Source organism: Typopeltis vanoorti, chromosome 9 (assembly GCF_054136105.1).
Source record: "Typopeltis vanoorti isolate ZY-2024b chromosome 9, IOZ_Tvanoo_1.0, whole genome shotgun sequence".
NCBI classification, from domain to species: Eukaryota; Metazoa; Arthropoda; class Arachnida; order Uropygi; family Thelyphonidae; genus Typopeltis; species Typopeltis vanoorti.
The window spans coordinates 84,171,879-84,193,607 of record NC_143557.1 but is presented as its reverse complement, the minus strand read 5'-3'; the positions used below and the strand labels follow the sequence as shown (position 1 = coordinate 84,193,607).

Genomic DNA, 21,729 nt, shown 5'->3' with positions numbered 1-21,729 from the left:
AATACCCAACAGGGTGCCCCATGAGAAGGTGAGGATTGGACATTAGGTCAAAAGTTCTCAATAAAATCTACCCAGAACAACAACAAACTTTGACAGAAGCATGAATTCTCCCCCATATTTGGTCAGTCATGGAGATTTCAGTTGTGACATCGACAGAGATCAAAGTTGTCTCACTCCACCCACCCCAATAAGATTTCTGATTTCCTCAGACTTACAAAACAATTCCCATCCACCACTTAAGAGAAACCTAGCATTTACAAGATCACCTGTTCTATGGAATGTGCTATGTAGCATACATAATCAGAAGAGATGTGCATGTCAGGAGGACATGGAGGGAAAAAAGGAAATGAGGACTGGCAGCAAATACAACAGAATCCAAACACGAAATATTATGGTACCACACTGAAATGATCCATGCAGCTTATAATTTCTACCGCTTTTAAAAGTCATATGAAATGCTAGCATATCCACTAGTGCAACAAGAAACAAAGCATGATATTACATCATTCTGGGCCTCTCATAAAACATCTAGTGCAGGCAAGATGTTTTATGTGAGGGCATCTAGTGCAGGCAAGAAGTGCCAGTGGCACACATAATGCCACCAACCATCAAGTGCCAACAATAGCAATTCCCATTGTTAGTATCTATTTTCAAATATTTTCACTGTGATCTTTACTTGCTTTCAGGTTAATTTTTAATTTTCCTGATGATATGAAAGTTATTTCACAAAACTAGCCAAGAGACTGAATATATATTTTGACTATCATGTTGTCTTATGTTGTTAAGCTATTGGATGTTGCCTGTTATGCTGGATAGATTAAGTTAAAAATATATGCATGAAGTATATGGGTAAAAGAAATACATGATGCTAAAATTTTGCAACACGAAATTACAAGAACAAACTATTCAGATGGTCTCCTATGTTATGCAAGCATCAGCAAGCCATAGCATGAGATGATTTTGGCATAATAAATTCAGTTATGAAGATAATTCTATATTTATTTATCTAAGTATATGCAATGCAACAACTTACCAGTGAAAGTATAAATAAATATTTCTTTTGAACCAGGAAACATTTCATTGTCATTTACATCACCTATTGTTACAGTCAATGTATTTGTACTTGTTAAGGATGGTATTCCATAGTCTCCAATAAGTATAGGAATATGATATTCTTTTTGTTCTTCTCTATCAAATGTAACTTTTGAGAATACAGTTACTGATCCTCTTCCACGATCCCCATCTTTAAAAAAAAAAAAATATATATATATATATTATAACAAGTAACTGGCATAGATCAAAGGCAAAATTATAATAAACAGGAAAATAACTGTGAATAACTTTTTTGAATATTAATTTTATTTTATTCAATTTCAGGGTTCTCCAGATCTGATGGCTCCTGACTTCTTCCTATGGGGGTTACCTGATGGAAAGGTGTATGTGAACAAACCCAGACAATCCAACAGCTGAAGAAGAACATTCATGCAGAAATTAGGAAGCTGCAGCCAGAAACATTAACAGCTTTCATGGAATATGCAATTGAACTTTGTGAAGTAAAAAATGGAAGGCATTTATGTGACGTGGGTTTTCATAACTAATAAAAAAAAAATCTCCAGGTTCTATATTTCATTATAACAAAAAAAAATAAAAAATAATTAATAAACAAAAGTTATTAAATGCTTAAACCCCCTGTGACTTATGAGCCACTCTGTGTGTGTGTGTGTGTGTGTGTGTGTGTAGTAGTAGTAGTAGATAAACCAAACTATTATTATTTGACCTCTAGCTTGATTCATCAAATCATTCCAACAGGAATACTAATGTCGTTTGGCCAAGCATCCTGTCAAACATAAATATGTAGGGAAGAAGCCAACATAGATTTAACCTCCCTACTGGCCAGGACACATACAGTTGTCCAGTAAAACTTGGATATGGTGTACGCTATCTGTTGGAAAAAAAACACTGATAAGAAATGCTAGTCATCTGTCATCTTCATCATAAGGTGCAATAATCCTTCACTATGAGAACACTTAACTCGCATTCATAATTACCTATAGCAAGAAATGCAGTTCCTTGTTGTATGCTATGTAACCGGAATCTTAGTTATATTAGATAAACTAAATACCTGCAAATTATGATTTCTTTTCTTTACTTCATTCATTCCATAATTGTAGTTTTTAATGCCAGAATAAAATGAGAAATCTTTCATGCTTTCTTCACTTAATTATTGTATCACCTTAGTAATTAGACACAATGATCAATTTATCTTGATCACTCATTATGAAATGAAATAAACCGTTACGAAGTAAATTGTTATATTTTCTACTAGTTTAGATATTTTGAAGTAGTGATTCTTTCGTTATAGTTTATCATTCGAAATACATATAGGCACATGCAACAAAAGTTAAATTTCATTTCCAATTTTTTCACAATAGAATTAAAATTGTATATCACCTCTGATGGCGATATACAAGTGTTTATATTTCAAGTTTTCTCCCTCTCTTTTTTTTTCTTTTTAAATTAATAACCATCCGATGAATAGTCATGACAAATGATCTATTTGGTGTGTTCTCTATTCTTCAGAAAATTCATTATGGTAAACTATTCCTATGTTCCCAAAAGTTTGCTATGGTGTGAATAAACTGAAATTATATATTTCTGTTTGTGAGAGATTATACAATATTCAAAGTAAGTGGCTTGGTAGCATCTTCCTAAAGATTATTAAAAAAAAATTTAATTCATTTACTGCAGCATTTTTTACCTATAATTTTCAAAAATAAATACAGATATCCATCGATTAACGTGGTTAATTAATCCCTTGATGTTATCGCGTATATCAAAATCTAATAATCAATGGTAAAAATTATAATTCATCCATGATCGATTACTGTATTAAAAATTCATTTTATATGGTACTCTTTTAGGAAAGATAAAAAATGAATGCAAAGTAAATGTTTAATAAATACTTGTACCTATATTACTTACTGCAATTTTTTTTTATCAAAAGAAGTTATCAAGAGTCATTTGAACAGTTTTAGTTTTTTTCTTATCAACATAAATTCTAGGATAACAAGCAAAAACTCTCCAGATAACACGATTCTCAATAAAACATAAAGAAAAAACACTGCAAGTATAATACATGATGATGATGCAAATTAAGTGAATATTGAATCCAACATTATTTCATAGCCGAATATAGAAACTACAAGAGTTTCGTGCCAAATATATAGGAACTAAATGTTTAGGCGGATGCAAGCATAAGCAACCTTATGGGCAACTCGTAGTAAAGGTGGAGTAAGCTCCAGATCACTTTCTTTAATATTTTCCATAATGTAAAGCACATCTCCTAGAAGACGTATAATAAATAAGCCTTTGGCTCTCTATTTCAGTAATACATGATGATTTATTTATTTTCAGTTACAATCTAGAAATTATTGAACAAAGAATAAAAAACAACTAAATCATACTATACTGACATCGGAGGTAGCAGTATCTCACAAATACAATTTACTGTGAAATATCACAAACCTTTATAGTATAACATGTGTTAAACCAAACTGACAGCAAAAAACAATGCGGAATATCACTCATAACATAAGAATGCACAGCTACTCATGATCTCCAAGCTATACACTGAATTGTGTAAGAATATGTATATTAAACATTTTGCATGTATCTGACAGATCAGCTGTGAGCTCCGCAGGATTAAAGGTGTGTTAATCAAATCCGGCATTAAGCAAAACCATGTTAAGCAAGGGATACCTGTATTCCAACCTTAACTATATGCTAATATGATTATGATATTTCAGCTTATTGCTAATCAATTTTTGTTTCTACTTTTTTGTGGGAGAGAAGAGAAACAAGAATAGAAACAATTGCAAAAGATTCCAAATTTCTTAAAAATCTTAGCCAAAGCATTGAGATATACACCTGGTTGTCGACGTACGACCACATAAAAAAAAAATAATAATAATAATAAATCAGGCAGCTGTGCCTACGATAACTATCTCTCATATACACTCAGTCGCTTTCAAGCATCTGTTGCGCGTGGTGTATTAATTAAATTTATACTGAAATACTACCTATAAAATGTCTAGTAAAAGGAAAATGCCTTCATCTACAGATATGCCAGCTAAGAAGAAGTCAAGGAAAACTATTGATTTAGAGTGCAAAATGAAAGTTAACCAGAAGTATGAAGGTGGAAAGAAAGTGAATACGATAGCATGTGACTTGAAGTTATCACATTCCACGGTATCGATGTTAGTTAAGGACAAAGAAAGAATCCAGGAAGCTGTGAAAGGTTCCGCACCTATGAAGTCTACAATTTTAACCAAACAACGACAGGGATCCAACCATGAAATAGAGAAATTGTTGTTTATATGGATGGAAGATTTAATATAGAAAAATTCACCCATAAGCCTTTGCACAGTGCAATCGAAGGCTAGAAGTCTGTTTCATAGTTTAAAATCAAGCACCAGAGATGATTACGCAGAAGATTTTCAGGCTAGTACTTGATGGTTTAAGCGTTTTTAAAAAAAAGATTTGCTTTGCATAATAAGCAGGAAGTGCAGATGAAGATGAAGTCCAAAAATTCGTTCGACTCTTGAATCAACAAAGAAGGTTATCTACCGGAACAAATATTTAACATAGATGAAACCGGCTTGCAATGGAAACGCATGCCTAATCGTACATACATACACCAAGAAGCAAAAAGGATGCCAGGATTCAAAGCTTTTAAGGATTCGGTTGACTTTGTTGCTTGGTGGGAATCCCGCAGGTTATAAGCTGAAGCCTTTTCTCATGCATTTAAGCACATCAAAAGCACACACACTGCCCGTTTACTACCGTTCAAACCTTAAAGCTTGGATGACTCAAGCACTGTTCGAAGACTGGTTCATGAACTGCTTTATTCCCCAGGCTCGTGAATATTGTGCAGAGAGAGGTATCCCGTTCAAGATTTTATTGATTATGGACAATGCCCCTGGCCACCCTCCTCACCTGGATGAACTTCAACATGATGTTAGAATGGTTTTTATGCCACCTAACACAACTGCTCTCATTCAACCCATGGATCAGGGTGCTATTTCAGCCTTCAAGGCTCACTACCTCAGAACGACATTCACACAAGCCATTGAAGTGATAAATTCTGATGCTGATTTATCTTTGCGAGACTTTTGGAAGCAGTAAAATATTCTTCAGTGTATCAAGAATATTTCGACCGCATGGGAATGTGTAACAAAGAATTGTATGTCGGGAATTTGGAAAAAGTGTCTAAAATGTTATGCGAATACATTTGAAGGATTTGAAAAAGGAGAGGAACTGGAAGTGATTACAGAAAAAATAGTTAAATGTGCAAAAAAATCTTAAATTAGAACATGAAATAGAAGACATAGAGGAGTTGCAAGATTGTGAAATAAAAGAACTTTCGGATGAAGAGTTGGTTGAATTGGAAGCACAGAGAGTGTCAGAAGAAAAAGCGAGAGAGGACGAAGAGGAGCCAGAAATAAAATTCACTGCGAAGAGTTTATCAGATTCTTATTCGCAACTGAATAAAGTTCTTGCCAGTTTCGAAGCAATGGACCCTAATGTCGAATGATTCACAAAGGTTGAACGTATCATTCAAGATGCTGTGCGTTGTTATCGTGAGATATATGAAGAAAAAAAAAAGAAACAAACTGTTCAAACAAAGCTCAGCATGTTCCTCATCAAGAGAACATCTCCTACCTCAACCCAAGAACACGAACCTGACAATTCACAACCAAGCACAAGCAAAGATCAAAAATTGATTTTGTAAATTTCATTTGTTTTAATTTTTACATTAATTTTAGATTGTATTTTTGTGTTTATAGTACAGTATGTACAGTATTATTTTTCACATTATGTACAATATACATAATCATATTAAAAGATTATAAAAATAAATTATAAACATGATAAAAAGATTAGAAAGGTTAAAGAATACTGTTAATAAATATATGGCCGACATGTGACCAGATCGACTTACGACCTGTCAGCCAGAACGGAATATTAAATTGTATATAATCAAGTGTATATACAACTACATATGATTAAAGCTAATACATACTGATAAATTGTTGGGAAATGCACTAACTAAAAATGTTTGTTTCAACATGCAGAAAGTATACTAAACATAATCAGCATGACAACAGATATTCTGAAGAATTAGAATTAAGTTGCAATACAGATAAAACAAAAATATCATTCCTTAATTTCAATGCATTTTTGAAGGCAATTGAAAAAATAAAGTAAAATAAAATAAGCAATACAGCATTACCTTGAACATTTTTAAATATCAAAATTAGAATTCATTTTGTAAACTATTATATCTGATTAAAGATAGCAAAAATCATGATCAGAAATATGGATTATCTAATCTTCTAAAACAAAGTAAATTTTAGAATTACTTACTGCGATTAAAAGTGAGATTAAATGCATCTTTTATTCTTTGGCTTGCATGTGGGTCCATCTCAAATTTGAAGAGTGGACTTACATCTATTGGTTGTTCATCAGGATCATCAGCAAAGATTTCCACAACTTTCTGGGGTGGTGTGTTTTCCATAACTACTGGATGATAATCAGTCCAAAAATGTGGAGCATTATCATTCACATCTAGCACATTGACTATTAATGTAGCAGTTGCAGTTCGTGGTGGTATTCCTAATAAAAATAAATCTTCTCAACATAAAAATTCCTTTATTAAATTTACAGTTAAAAAACACATCAGGAAATATATTTAGAACAACGAAATAATATATTTCAATTAAAAAATGGATATTATGATTATTATTATTTGACACCTCCAGAGAGCCCAAGACTCATCAAGGGAGGGCACCTACTCTACAACTCTCCTTCACCACCACTCAACCTCACACCAACCGCATCATCTACTGTCCACCACCACCATTACTAGCATTTTCACAGACAATCACAAACATCCATACCCATGGCAGGATTCGAACCTGCAGTCTTTTGGTTGGAGAGTGAATATGCTAACTACTTGGCCAACCAGGAAGGCAATTGATATACTAATGATTGATTGATATACTAATAAACTAATTCACTATTTGTCAAATAACATCTCTATGCATCTATTTTTTTTTTTAACACAACAATGTGGTTTGGATTATTTTTGTAAATCCAAAACCAGTACTCATATTTTAAGAAGTGTAGACCAAAAAAATTATCTGTGTAATAAACGAGAGGGAAGAGGAAAGTTTAGCAAAACGAGTGTTCTCTGCCTGGTTGGTAGGAAAAAGACCCAGAGGAAGACCAAGATATAGGTGGATTGATATAGTAAAAAGTGTCTTAGAAAAGAGAAATATGAGATCTGATAATGTTGGAGACTTGACAGGTAACAGACTGATTTGGAGGAAAATTGTAGATAGGAAGTTAGTAATGATGTAAATTTTTCATGTAGTACTATTATATCCTGTACACCCCTTGAGAGTGCATGGCAAGAATATGATGAGGAGTAACTTAATAACTAAAGTAATTCTTGTCTTCATCCACCATTTCAATCAAAATCCATTCTTTGAATCAATGAAGTACAAGCAAAAAAACATACCACAGGCTACAGCAAAAATTCAAGCTTCCTACTTAGTCTATACTGGAGCTTATACAGCTGCAACCCCCCCCCACCCCAATTTAAATGATATTAATAGTACAGTACAGTGGAACCTCGGTTGTCGAATTTAATTTGTTCTCGAAGGCTGTTCGGAAACCGAATTGTTCGAAAACTGAAACCATTTTCCCATAAGAATTAATGTAAAATGAATAAATCCATTCCCGAACCCCAGATGATTGTTTATTTAAACCTTTACGACAGTACTTCATGCATAAGATTGTATACACACATAATGAAAATGCATAAAATCTTACATAAAAAGAATAAACACAATAAATAGATAAAATAAAAACAAAAATTTAACTTCACTTTAACTATACATATGAAGGAGAGTTCATGGCATAAGTGGTAGTAGGTGAGTAAGGGGAGTCCCCTTCCATAAAAACATCAGGTTACTGTCCTTTGGGGTTTTTTCTCTTTCTCTTTTCAGTCTCTTGGTACCACTCGACTCTGCTTGAGACACACTGGGCCTCTGTCTCACTAAAAACCTGTCCAATGACATTTGTTTTTGCCTGCGTTTTAAAATGTTTCTGAAGTGAGACATGGCACTGTCAATGAAATGGTTTATGATGAGGTTTGCTACAGCTTTGTGAGGGTGATATCTTGCCACAAAACTTTGCACCTCACCCCATTTCGCACACATTTCTTTGATCCAAGAACTAGGAACATCCTCAATCCCTTCCTCTGTGTCTGAAGACATTTCCTCCACCTCCGTCTTTTGCTGCTAATTCTGAAGGTCTTCCAGTTCTTTCGTGGTGAACTCATTCCTGTGATCCTCCACATCAGCACTGTCAACTTCCAAGCCCATGCTTTTGCCCAGAGACACAATATCACCGAGAAGAGCAACATGCTCAGCCTCAATGTCTCTGTCTGCCACACAGTCTGGCCACAATTTCCTCCAGGCCAAGTTGATCGTCCTGTAAGTCACTTGCGCCCAGGCTTTGTCAAGGATACTTAAGCAATGGAGGATGTTGAAGTGATTTTTCCAGAATTCTCTGAGTGTTAATTCTGTGTCAGAGGTCACTTCAAAACACTTTTGAAAAACAGTGCTTTGGTGTAGAGTTTCTTAAAGTTCGAAATGACCTGCTGATCCATGGGCTGAATTAGAGAAGTTGGGGGGGGGGGGAAGGAACTTCACTGTGATAAAATCAGACTCCTCCACTAACTCGTCTTCCAAGCTTGGAGGGTGAGCAGGCACACTGTCCATCACAAGAAGGCATCTAAATTGGCAAATTTTTTTCTTGAAGGAATTTTCTCACACTTGGGGCAAAGACTTTATGGATCTACTCAATAAGCAATTGCCTGGTTACCCAAGCCATACTATTAGCACTCCACATAACAGGCAATTTACTTTTCATCACGTTATTTTTCTTAAACACCCTCTGATTCTCAGAATCGTACACAAGCAATGGCTTGACCTTGAAGTCCCCCAATTGCGTTTCCACATAGCAAAAGAGTCAGCCTGCCCTTCATTGGCTTGTGTCCTGGCAATGCTTTTTCCTCCTGAGTGATGTAGGTCCTCTTTGGCAATTTTTTCCAAAATAGGACAGTTTCATCATAATTGAACACTTGTTGGGTAAGAAAACCCCCACCCTTTACATAGCGACTAAATTCTTGCACATATTTCTCAGCAGCTTCTTGGTTCGAACTCGCAGCCTCCCCATGCCTAAACACACTATGTTTGCCGCTTCTCCTCTTAAATTTCTTGAACTATTCTCTACTAGCTTTGAACACATCAGTATCAGCAGTCGTACCAGGGTTTTTCTTTAACAGGTCATCATGTAATTGCCTCGCTTGTTCACAAATTATAGAGTCAGAAACATTATCACCAGCTAACTGTTTCTCGTTTATCCAAATCAGCAACAATTTTTCCACTTCTTCAATCATCTGCGATCTTTGTTTAGTAAGAACTTTCACTCCTCTTGCAACATCAGCTATCTTGATCGTCTCTTTATTTTTGAGTATTGTACATATTGTTGATTTCGCCATACTGAACTGCATAGCAAGATTTGAGACAAGAACGGCATTTTCATGTTTGGATATGATTTCTTTTTTCATCTCTATCATGGTTCTTTTTGCTTTGCTGCTATCACTATTCTTCTGCAGCCACATGGTGGCTTAATTAATAATAATTTATGAAAAAAAAACACAAAGAAAACTCACTGCAAATTCGAACAGGTGTCTGCACTGAACGAAGGCTGCTGCATAACTGACACTTTCCTGCCTTACAGCTCAGCACGCGGAGCACGTGGTTGCTGTTTGCCTGTTCGGGAACTGGAGCGTTTTTTGTTTTGAAAATATGTTCGGGAACCGAATTGTTCGAGAACAGAGGCATTCGACAACTGAGGTTCCAACGGACTATACAGTAATAGTACAGTAAACTCTCCTCTACTCATATGCCAGTCTAGTGGGTCAATGAGTCCAATGGCCACATGCCCCATTCCATGCTTTTACCTCTCTCACATTCATAGCAGCATCATGTCAAGCTAACCATGTTAAGTCATCACCCACTTAAGCCTCAAACTAGCTTCACTGTGCATTTCTGCCATAAAAACAAGAACAATCCTGAATGGCTAAGGCATAGATGAGTCTTCTCTGGCCCCTGATAATATATGTAAACTCCCCCCCCCCCCCCCACTTTCAGAAGTAGTCAAAAACTTGTGCTCCAGAATTAACATCCATTCTATAACATCTCTTGAATCTTTCATGTGTTTGGCACCACCCTGTTATGTATTGTGGTTTACTTTCTCTTATATCATTTACCTTATTCACAGTTATATCTATTAACACAATTTGGCCGATTCTTAGAATGATAACGTATATTAAATAAATTGACAAAGGACTGACTTCTGAATAGAATCTGATTCTCAGCAATAACAGTCTGGAGTTATCTCCTGATCGGGTTCTGGCAATATTTATTTCTTCAAGCTGCAGCAGCCAGATCCCTAGGTTAGAAACTCCTTTTAACCAAGAAGTAACCCTCAGAAAATATACAAAGTAAATCAATCTATTAATTACTCCTTATATCAATTTTATCTATCTCTCTTAAAACACTTTAGATTGCAGTCGTGGCCTCTGGCTATTATTTCTCTCCCGCTCAGATTCAAATATTAGCAAGCGGTGCATTGGATTCAAATCAAGGCACAAAACAGGTTAAGATAATCAAGATACATTTATTAGATTAAAAAGGTTAAGGATTTACAATATAAAAAAAAAAAACACTCAATAGGAATAGAGTTATCCCAAGTTATAAGGTTAGACATATCAACTGTAACTCACATATCACATCTAAGAATAGGCTTATTTCACTAGACAAAATTCTAACTAGCATCCCTTAAATATACTATCTTACACATACTCTTAAAACATTCACATCGATAATTCTATAGATCATTACTTATGGCAAATTAATTACTACTCATTCAGACAAATATTAAAGAAACAGCTATTTGGTTCTAAACACTTGTAACTAAAATCTCACTAGTTCTTCATACAAGTTTAGAGTTATATAACCTAACATCTCGTTTCTTCCATGACACATTATTCCGTTCTTTGTTAACAAAGGAATTATAAAGGGTTTTACATTACCACGTTCCTGTAACTTATTCCGTCTATCCTTTCTTTATAATTTCCCTCCGAATGCTCGATCTCGTCTTTGGTGATCATAACTCACAGCTAGGTTTGACCTTCTTTGTTCTGTCCTTTTATCGCATTCTCGACTGGAACCAGCATGGATTGAATCGATCCACGTGGACGTATGTGGCAGCTGCATCGCGAAATGACAGCAGAGTATAGCTGCCCGCTATCGACTAGACCTCAAACTGGAACTTTTTCTGACTCCACCCACTGGAACTTCTCTGCAACTCCCGATAAAAAAAACCTAAAGAGCCCTGAACGGGGAAGGGCAAACCTGTTTTATACCCCAAATCTCTGACGCCCTCTTTTTTTTTTTTTTTTTTTTTGTGTATGTGCCCGGCTTCTACTTCATTCCTATCTTCCTGGAATCTTCCATATGATTTCCCAGAAAAAAACATTGTGCGTGTGCCGTAAGCAAATTGCCGTCGGCTACATAATTTATCCGAGGTTGTCGTTAATGGACTTTGATCCTTCGTTATTATGCTCTAACATATATTTTTATAGAGAAACTTCTTACATTATAATCGTTTTACAAAAAAATGACATCTTTCAACTTTAATTAATATTACAAAATTTGTATTAGTATAATTCTTTAAACAAAATTAGTATCTTCACTTATTTACAAGCATTTCCCCTTTTAGTTTTTTCTTTTTCTTGTTAAATTCTGAATGAGATATTTCTTAGTAAAAATATTTTCATTCAAAATTCAACAACCCTTACAGCATGGAAGCATAACTGGACACCTGATATGGAAATGTTTAGATAAACTCAGGGAGAACTACTGCACTTCATGATTTGAGGACATCTGATTATTATTATTATTTGTCACCTCCATGGAGTCTAAAGACTCATCGAGGGAGGGCATCTACTCTATAACTCTGCTTCCACCACTCACAATCCACCAATTGATCGCAACTACACCAACGCCATCTACCGCCGACTGCCACCACTATTTTTTCCACAGACAATCACAAACGTCCATGCCCATGGCAGGATTCAAACCCACAGCCTCTTGACTGGAGAGTGGACACGCTAACCACTTGCCAGCCAGGTCGGCCGAGTGGTTAGCGTGTTCATATTATGTTCATAAATAGTTCATAAATTTCTTACCTGATCTTTTGGAAGCTCTCTACCTTTCAAATATTCCATGACATGTAGTCATGGAATATTTCAAAGCTCTCATCAAATGTTTTAGACATACATGAAAGACACATTCTTCCAGACATGAATGACCTTCTCTTACAGACCTCAAATTCAATCTATAATTTTGGTGTTAAGAGCAAATTCCATTCTTCCTGTTCATCTCACAAACCATATGGTACTCAAATATTCTAAGATTAAGAATCTTCATAAACATTCTTGCCATTCTCTTCAACCAACAATGCTAACACAAATGCAGTCATCATATTCCTTTAAGAAAGATCTCACTTTTCTGCCCTTACCTTTAATAATATCTACAACCAAGAGATTACTGATACAAAATATAATACTAAGTATCTGGTGTAAGATTAACACCAGCTACTTAGGTGGTGCTTTTTGGAATTGTCAGTTATTGTTTAATTTGAGCTTGATGTACTGAAGTTGCCTGTGACACACAGGCGAAAATTATACTATCGAATAATCTTTGTACGTGAGTTTTTTCCATTATTAATTTTGTATCAGTAATCTCTTGGTTGTAGATAGTATTATTATTATTAAAGGTAAGGGCAGAAAAGCGATATCTTTCTTAAAGGAATATGATGACTGCATTTGTGTTAGTTGAAGAGAATGGCAAGACTGTTTATGAAGATTCTTAATCTTAGAATACGAGTTTTTCCTTTATTAATTTTGTATCGATATGTCTACTCACAGTATACCTTTTTTAAAAACTTATTCAAGAGATTACTCTTTTCAGACAGACTTACACCTATAGCCTTGAATAAACTCTATCCCTTTTGGTTAAAAATTTACTTGCATCCAGTCCTAAACAACTGTAAAAGAACTACAGTTGTTTAGGACTGAGCCTGCTGAACTACAGTTCAGCAGGCCCTCTTTGCCAAGCCAGAGAGTGGGAGGCTTAGCAAAGAGGGCCTGCTGAGGTAGCCTCTCTTGCGGCATTCTGACCAGGTGCCTGTACCAACGTAACTGTGATCTCTCAACACATGGAGAAGCAGCTGTTGAATATTGAGGGTTTCCCAAATTGCAGAGCTTCTGACTCTGTCGAGTCTTGTCAGCCTCACAACTCCTCGAAGGAACCTCATTTCAGCCATTTGGATTTGTGTCCGCATTCTTTCGGTCATTACCCAACTCTAATGACCACAGGTGAGGATGGGGACATAGACTGTATTGAAGACAGCCAGTTTTGCTTTCTGGCTTAACTCCCACTTCAATACTACCAAACAGTCAAGCTCCCGCAATATTGAGCTTGTTAAGCCAATTCGAGTATCTAGCTCTACGTCCCATTTTCCATCATTCGTGAATATAGACCTAAGGTATTTAAATTTCTCCACCTGCCTCATTGGGACTCCAATTAAATCTAGAGTGCACCGGAATGGTTGTCTTGAAACTACAAATGTTTCAGTTTTGGCCACACTGATCTTCATTCCGGCATCTGCACAAACAGCTACAAACCTATCTAGGGTCCGCTGGAGGTCATCTGTGGAAGAGCTAAGCAGAACTAGGTCATCTGCAAAAAGCAGATGTCCAATGCTACATCTTCCAATTCTGACACACTCACTGCCTCGGCTGTGCCTATCAATCCAGTCCATAAATATTATGAAAAGGAGGGGTGACAGAACACACTCTTGGCAGAGGCCAATGGAGACTGAAAGGTTCAGACTTTGTGCTGTTTATCCTGACACAAAACTTTGGGCATTCATACAGGGACTTGATGGCAGCTAATAGTTGGCCATCCATGCCATACTTCTGTACTACTTGCCAAAGCTTATCCCGAGGAAGCCAGTCATATGCCATCTCCAAGTCCACTAAACATGTGTAGACATTCTTGGCATATTCCCAAGATTTCTCAAAGACTTGCCTTAAAGCAAAGATTTGGTCAGTTGTGCTTCTACCAGGACGAAACCCACATTGTTCTTCCTGGAACTTTGACTCAACTATGCTCCTGCGCCGTCTTTCCAAGCACCTAGCATACACTTTCCCAGGCAGGCTGAGCAGAGAGATGCCATGATAGTTACTGCAATCCTTCTGGTCTCCCTTCTTGAAGACTGGTATTATTATGCCTGTCTGCCACTGCTTTGGTGCTCGCCCAGATATCCAAGCAGCATGACACACTCGAGTCGGCCAGAGAACACATCTCGATTTAAGGCTTTAAGCATTTCGGGCCCGAATTTCATCATCGCCAGCAGCCTTGCCCGATTTTAGTGATTTTATTGCTAAATGGACCTCTTCTGCTGTGAGACTAGTCATTGCCCCGATCTGCACCTCGTGGATGTCCACAATTGCTGGGCCACCCGGGTAAAGAAGGCTCTCAAAGTATTCCCTCCATCTGTGGAGGATATCCTTCTCAGTTATTAAAAGTGCACCATCAGAGGCCTTAATTGCCCTTGCTGTGCACGATTTCCTCCCTCGAAGGCGGCGGATGGTCTGCCAGAATACTTTGCTTACATTTGCATAGGATGAGTCTAATCTTTCTCCAAAGGATTCCCAAGCCTTCTGCTTTGCTGTCTTTACTGCCTCAGCAGCAGCTTTTCATGCCTCAGCATACCACAAATGCATCTCAGGTGACATGACCCTAAGCCATGTTAGGTAGGACTCCTTTTTTGCCAGACAGTTTTTTGGACTTCTTGGTTCCACCAAGGTGTCCTTTTCTCACTGCCAGTTGCCATGCTGAGCCGCTTTCTGTCACAGCATGAGAGTGCAGAGGCAGTGACAGCTGTTCTGCACAGCTTCTACTTATACTCAACATCTGCAGTATGCTTGGGAATCTCTTTGGACCTGGAGGAAATGCCATCTGCAAAATTCTTCCTCACAGCCTCATTTTCCAATGCCTCCCATTTCACGAGGTATAGCTGCTTAGGCCTACCAGCATTGATGGTAGCATCTGGTTTCTGAAGCCATAGAGTGCACACAACAAGGTGGTGGTTAGTTGACAGTTCTGCACCTCTTCTCATATGAACGTACAACACTGAGGAAAATAGGTCTGCTGAGACTATAAAGAAGTCAATCAGAGACCTTTCTTTTAGTGTATCCCTGCACCAGGTATACTTATGGATTTCTCGGTGCTGGAAGAAGGTATTCATTATGGAAAAGCTGTTAGTACAGCAGAAGTCCAATAATTTCAACCCATTACGTTAAGGTCAGGGGTGCCGTTCCTCCCAACCACACCCCTCCATGTCTGGTCATCTGTTCTAACATGTGCATTGAAGTCACCCATTAGTAGGACTGATTCCATGTCTGCCACCCTGTCAAAAGCAGCATCCACTTCCTCTAGGAAGGCAGAGTATTCTGACTCCAGATTAGGTGCATAGGCTTGCACCACAGCCAAATCATGGTTTTTCATCTGAAGCCTTAACGCACATACCCGTACCCCCAATGGGATCCACTCAGCAACACAGTCTGACAACTGGGGCTTGTATCTCCCACACCCACCTGAGCATACATTGTCAGGCTCACACCAGAGTAGTAGAGCTTCCACCCCTTATCCAGGTCGACAGTTCCAGAGCCTCTCCTCTTGGTCATAGAAAGCCCGACTAAGTCTAGCTGGTAGCACTTGGCTTCCTCGTCCAGTTCCAACTCCTTCCCTGTCAGAGGGAAGATGTTCCAGTTGCCTAAAGACATAGTCTGGTGCCATTGTCATTTCCGTCCTTTTGCAGAACCATTTCTTTGCGCTGCCCCTAAACACCTCCCCAAAAAGGTAGCAGGCCGATTGATGGAGTTTCCTCTAGCAGAGTGCTGAGGAGTGGTGTCTAAGGGAGACACCATATTTATAATATAGCAACAAAAATATAGCAATATTTATTAATATATAAATTAACAAAATAACTGAATTCACCAATGATTGTTATATCCAAGGTATACATCTTTTGATCTTTTCCTGTCGTATATGTTAATACCCCCCCCCAATTCTTGTTAATCTAATAACCATTTTTGAGGTTTGTCAGTGCTGCTCTTTTCGTCCTGGTTCATAATTTTAGATAAGATATAAATATCAAGTTTATTTTAAATATTTTGTGAATTAAACTTACAAATTTCTTTTCATCTTGCTTTATTTTTTCTCAAATCCTTCATGCATACGTATGAAGGATTTGAGAAAAAATAAAGTAATAAGTAATATAGTAATAAGTATACTGCTAAAATATTTTTTAAAATATTTCTTTTTGTATTAAATTAGGATCAAGAATTCCATCTGAGACTTGCAAAAATATGCAATTTTTTATTTTAATATTTTTTTTTTTACTTCATATGACATTTCGAAAACACAGTGGAATTTGTTCAAATGCTGTTGTTTTTATTCTTTCAAGTGATATTTTTCGTTCTACTTTGTTTAAATTGCAAACTTTGCAAGCTGATTTTTCCTATGATAAAATCACCGGATTTTAGCTAAGAATAGTGTATTTCTTTTATTATTATCTTGATTTAGATTATAATTCTACATTAATATATAATCTTTGCTTTATACAGATGTAATTAAACAAATCTAGTGTTAGTCTCCAGGATTCTTAAAACAAATTGAATAATAGTTACTATATACTTTATATAAAGATCAGCACAAAAAAGGCGAAAACAATGAAATTGGAAAGGAAAATGGAAAACTTCAATTGCTTTTTCCAAATGGAGAACCTACAGAACAAGTCTTTTAGCTATTTTGGCATACTTTTTAGTCATCATCATCATCATCAAATTCCTGACATGTACCCTCAATGAGTGTACAGGATATTACGGTATAAAGATAGTACTACATGAACTTACATCATTACTAACTTCCTATAGACAATTTTCCTCCATATCAATCTGTTACCTGTCAAGGCTAACATTATCAGATCTTATATTTCTGTCTTCTAAGGCAGCGCTTCCCAAACTGTGGGCCGCGGCCCCCTTGGGGAACATAGGTTTTGTTGAGGGGGGCCGTGAAATAATGAAAACAAATTTAAAATGTTTTAAGACTAAGTAGATTTTTTTTATTTTAAAAGAAGCGTATTTAACTTTTATTATTTATTATTTCTTTTTTGTTATTTTTTATATGAAAATGGAAAAATTTTAATGGAAAAATTCACACATTGGTGTTGGTTCACAAACTTTGCTTCCTGCGTATTTCAGCACTTAACGAATATTAGTAAATATTGCTTATTCATATGTTTCATTTCAAAGCAGTGGTTAATTGTATTTACTTCAAATGCTCTCCAGGGAAGCTCCAAATCTTCCTTTCATCACGCGTTCGTAATCAGGGACTGTTGATATTGACTTTATATACATATCAAAACTCGTTTTATATTATCACTGTCATCCGAGCTAGTTTTCTGTTACCAATAAAAGTTTCGCATGTACTTCACACATGAAAAAAAGCTTAAACAAGTTCATGTGGGGGGAGATAGTAACTCGCTTGCAGTGGTAAACAACACCCCTCCCTAACAGCCACTATACTGCAGAGGCAATAAAAAAAAAGTACTTTTATTATGCCAGTCAATAAGGTATGAGGAGTTAGTGTAATATATTTCTCAACAAATAGTGCAATTAGAGACAACTGGGATAAAAACACTAATTAATGAATCACATGTCCCCCTCATACAGAAACTATGCTGTATATATAGACAGAAACAAAACCATATGTTGCATGGGCAAACACAGTATCTAACTAAAAACTATTGTTATTAATTAGATGTGTGTGAGTTCGATTTCCCAAGGCAGCAATAAAATTCAACCGAACGTGTTAAAATTCGTAAAAGTGTTAAACCCAAGTAATATATATATATATAATGAATATTATGAGTTTCACATATGGAATTCGGTTGAAGAGAGTTAGCATTTCAACTCAATTGCCAGCTATGCTTTTATCTTTCGGTTGCACGATCTTTTGTTAATACCGCACCAATCATATGCGCGTTTTAATAACCTGCCTTTGCTGTCTGTTTCGCGTTAGGCTTAAATTACCTTAAAGGGGGAAAAGTCACAAAAGAGAAAAATGTTCCTGGTCCGTGGATTCCCTTATTCAGGTAATATTCACTAATTTCATGTTATCAGTCTGTGATGTGCCAGTATCGGTAAGTGGTGATATTATCTGATTTATTCTATGTTAAAAAATTTAACCCTGAGATGGGTAAGTGGCTGATAAAAAATAAAAAAAAATTCCCGCGAACAATCAGAAACAGACTCAAAAAAAGGACAGTATTTCATATTTTACCAGAACAGCCCACATTGTCTTCAGAACCAAACGGTAAGAGGCAAAAAATGTAATATATGCATTTGATTTTTGCAATATTCGCTGTGTGTATGTTTTGTATTGAATATAAATACAATAAATATTATAATAATATATCTCTCTATTACGATTTTCTTTCGGGGGGGGGGGGGGGGGGGGGGGGGGTTGAAATATTTTAATTTTTGCAAAGTGGGCCCTGACATCCAGAAGTTTGGGAAGCACTGTTGTAAGGCACTTTTTACTGTATCAATCCACCTATAGTTTGGTCTTCCGCTGGGACTTTTCCCTGCCAACCTGGCAGAGAACATTTGTTTTGCTAATCTTTCCTTTCCCATTCTGTTCAAATGACCATACCACCTGAGATTAGCTCTGCTAACACATTCCTGCATGCTAACGATGTCAAGTTCTTTCTTAATATCCTTGTTTTTAATAGGATATTGCCAATGATGCCACCTGTTCTTGCCCCTAATCTTTCTCAGTATTCTCATATTGGTGGTCAAGTGTTTTATTTCTAACCCAGCTCTCAGATCCATAAGTTAAAACTGGCTTCACTGTCTTGTATACAGCTAATTTAGTGTTTTGACTAATTTCTCTCTTATTCCATAGAAATTTAGTCAGTTGACTTCCTACCATACCAGCTTTGTTGATTCTGTTGTCTATTTCCATATTTAATTTACAATCTTCATTAAAAATCGGGTTTAACTAGCTGAAATGTTTTACTTGTTGTATAGGTTCTCTATTCACAATAAATTGATATATTCAATGCTTCTGCCTATTTTAATTGTCTTTCTCCTGTTATTGCTGACCCTTGTACCAAATAAATTACAACAGCTATTTCATTTAGTCAGAGTATCTTGTAGACTTGTACCGCATTTATTTAAAAGTATAAAACCATTTGCATAAAGTAAAGGTCTGAGATTAACATCTCCAATTTTGATATCAGGTTTAAATATAACTTCCCTTCATAATGCGATTCATATAGTTAATGAATAACAGAGGGGATAATGTACATCCTTGTCTGACACCAAATTTAACACTAAACCATCTTCCTGCACTTCCTTCAATTCTAACTGTTGACTTACAACTCAAATAAGGACTAAGTATTGCTTGATGTAATGTGCATTGACACCATATAATGATCATTTTGAACAGCTTTTCTCTTGGCACCTTGTCATATGCCTTTTCAACAAAACTTAAATACATATCTTTGTTATATTCCCATAATTTTCAACCTATTTGTAGTAAAGTGAAAATCTGCTCCAACAGCTTCTATTTGGCCTGAATGCAGCTTGTTCTTCATCAAGCTTCTTTTCCACAATCCTTCGAAACCATTTCTCAAGTATACTTGAATAAATCTTGCCAGGAACACTCAGAAGAGAAATACCTCAGAAATTCTGGCATTCAATTTTATTTCACTTTTTACATATGGGTACTACGAGAAAGCTCTACTCCAATCATCTGGAATTCATCCTTGTGTCCAAGCCTTCTGAACTATGCAGTGCAGCCACTGCAAGATGTTTATACTTCCATACTTGAGTATTTCTGGTCCAGCTGCCTTTCCACATTTCAGGCATTTTAAGGCTTTTTCTACTTCAAGCATGGATATGCATTCCTGATTGAATGCCTGTTAATGTTTTTTACCACTGTGCTGTCAATGATTGTTTCATTTAGCAATTTTTAAAATTAATTACTCCATACATAAAAGATAACCTTTTCTACAGTTTTCATGCCACCTTTAGCATTTCTAATACCTTTTACAGCACTCTTTCTTCCTTTTCCAAGCTTTTTCAACAGTCTCCAGAATATTTTGCCAGCTTTCTGATATTTATTTTTTATGTTCTTACTCAAGTCTTCCCATAACTTTTGTTTAGCTAGTTTTACACAGTTTTCAGCTTTCTTACATTTGTCTCTATATTTGCTAAGAGCACAAGTTGACTAATTTGCCAGGAACTTTTTGATATGCTTTCTTCTTTTCTTTCACTGCCTCTTTAACTTCCTGTGTCCACCATGAAGTTCTGATTTTTCTTTCCTTGCAGACAACCTCACCACATGCCTCTCTGGCTGAATCAATCAATGTTTTCTTCAGAGCTTGCCAGTGAATCTCCAAGGTTTGGTTCCTGTTCTCAAACTCTTTCATTTTTTCCGGAATAATTTTTGTATATTTTAGTCTCCAGTTTTACATCTGAGAGCTGCTCAGCTTTCTTTTATTCACTTTAAAACTTTCTTACATGTTCTTCTTTTCAATATGAAATTCAATTTTATCCTGCTCAAGACTAAATGGTGATCACTTCCAAGTTCAAATCCTCGGTATACTCTGGTGTCCTGCACCAGGGAGAAAATGTCACTATAAACAATAACATAGTCAATGAGACTTTTCTTATTCCTAGCCTCTTCTCTCCATGTGAATTTGTGCACATTTTTACGTTGGAACATTGTGTTAGTAATAACCAGTCCATGTCCTGAACATTATGGCAAAAAGCTAGTATGATAGGATGCCAACAGAATAAATTTATAAGAGTAATTACTCACAACGCTAAAGACAATGATCAACTTTGTGTTGGGGATAAAGTTTGGATGAAGCTGTTGTGGGGAGGGGGGGGGGATATATATATATATATAAAATGAAAAGTGCACACCACAAAGCATGCCATTCAGGTATAACAGTGCATCATAGTGACTGCTGTATCCTCTAATATATTAGAGTACAGAAGGCAATTGAATAGTAATGTGATGTAGCCTGCTATTAATGATGCATATCCCAGGTATTATTATTATTATACGGGCAACTCCATGAAGTCTGAAAACTCATCGCGGGAGACTCATTCTATCCACACAACCTATCATACCTCTCCTTGAACCCATTAACAGAAAAAACACTCACAACTGCCTGTGGTAACTCATTCCACTCATTCACCACTCTCCAAAATTCTAATCCTCACACCCCTACTGACCACACCTTTATTCAACTTACAGGGATGACCCCTTGTTCTGTCCCTCTAGCCAAATGCTGAAACATTTCCCCTGCACCTATCCTATAAAATCCGTTAAACAACTTAAATGTTTCTATCATATCCCATATTTTTCTCCTATCAACCAA

At 36.4% G+C, this 21,729-nt stretch overlaps 1 protein-coding gene across 1 annotated transcript in view; it reads right to left on the bottom strand.

Annotated features, from left to right (window-relative positions):
* Window positions 1-21,729, bottom strand: part of LOC150103211 (neural-cadherin-like) — a 540,895-nt gene that overhangs the window by 158,711 nt on the left and 360,455 nt on the right. The window contains exons 23-24 of the mRNA XM_090397648.1: window positions 6,427-6,675; window positions 1,034-1,243 (exon numbers count right to left, since the gene is read on the bottom strand). Coding sequence (XP_090253774.1) covers window positions 1,034-1,243; window positions 6,427-6,675 — 459 coding nt within the window. The remainder of the gene's footprint in view (window positions 1-1,033; window positions 1,244-6,426; window positions 6,676-21,729) is intronic.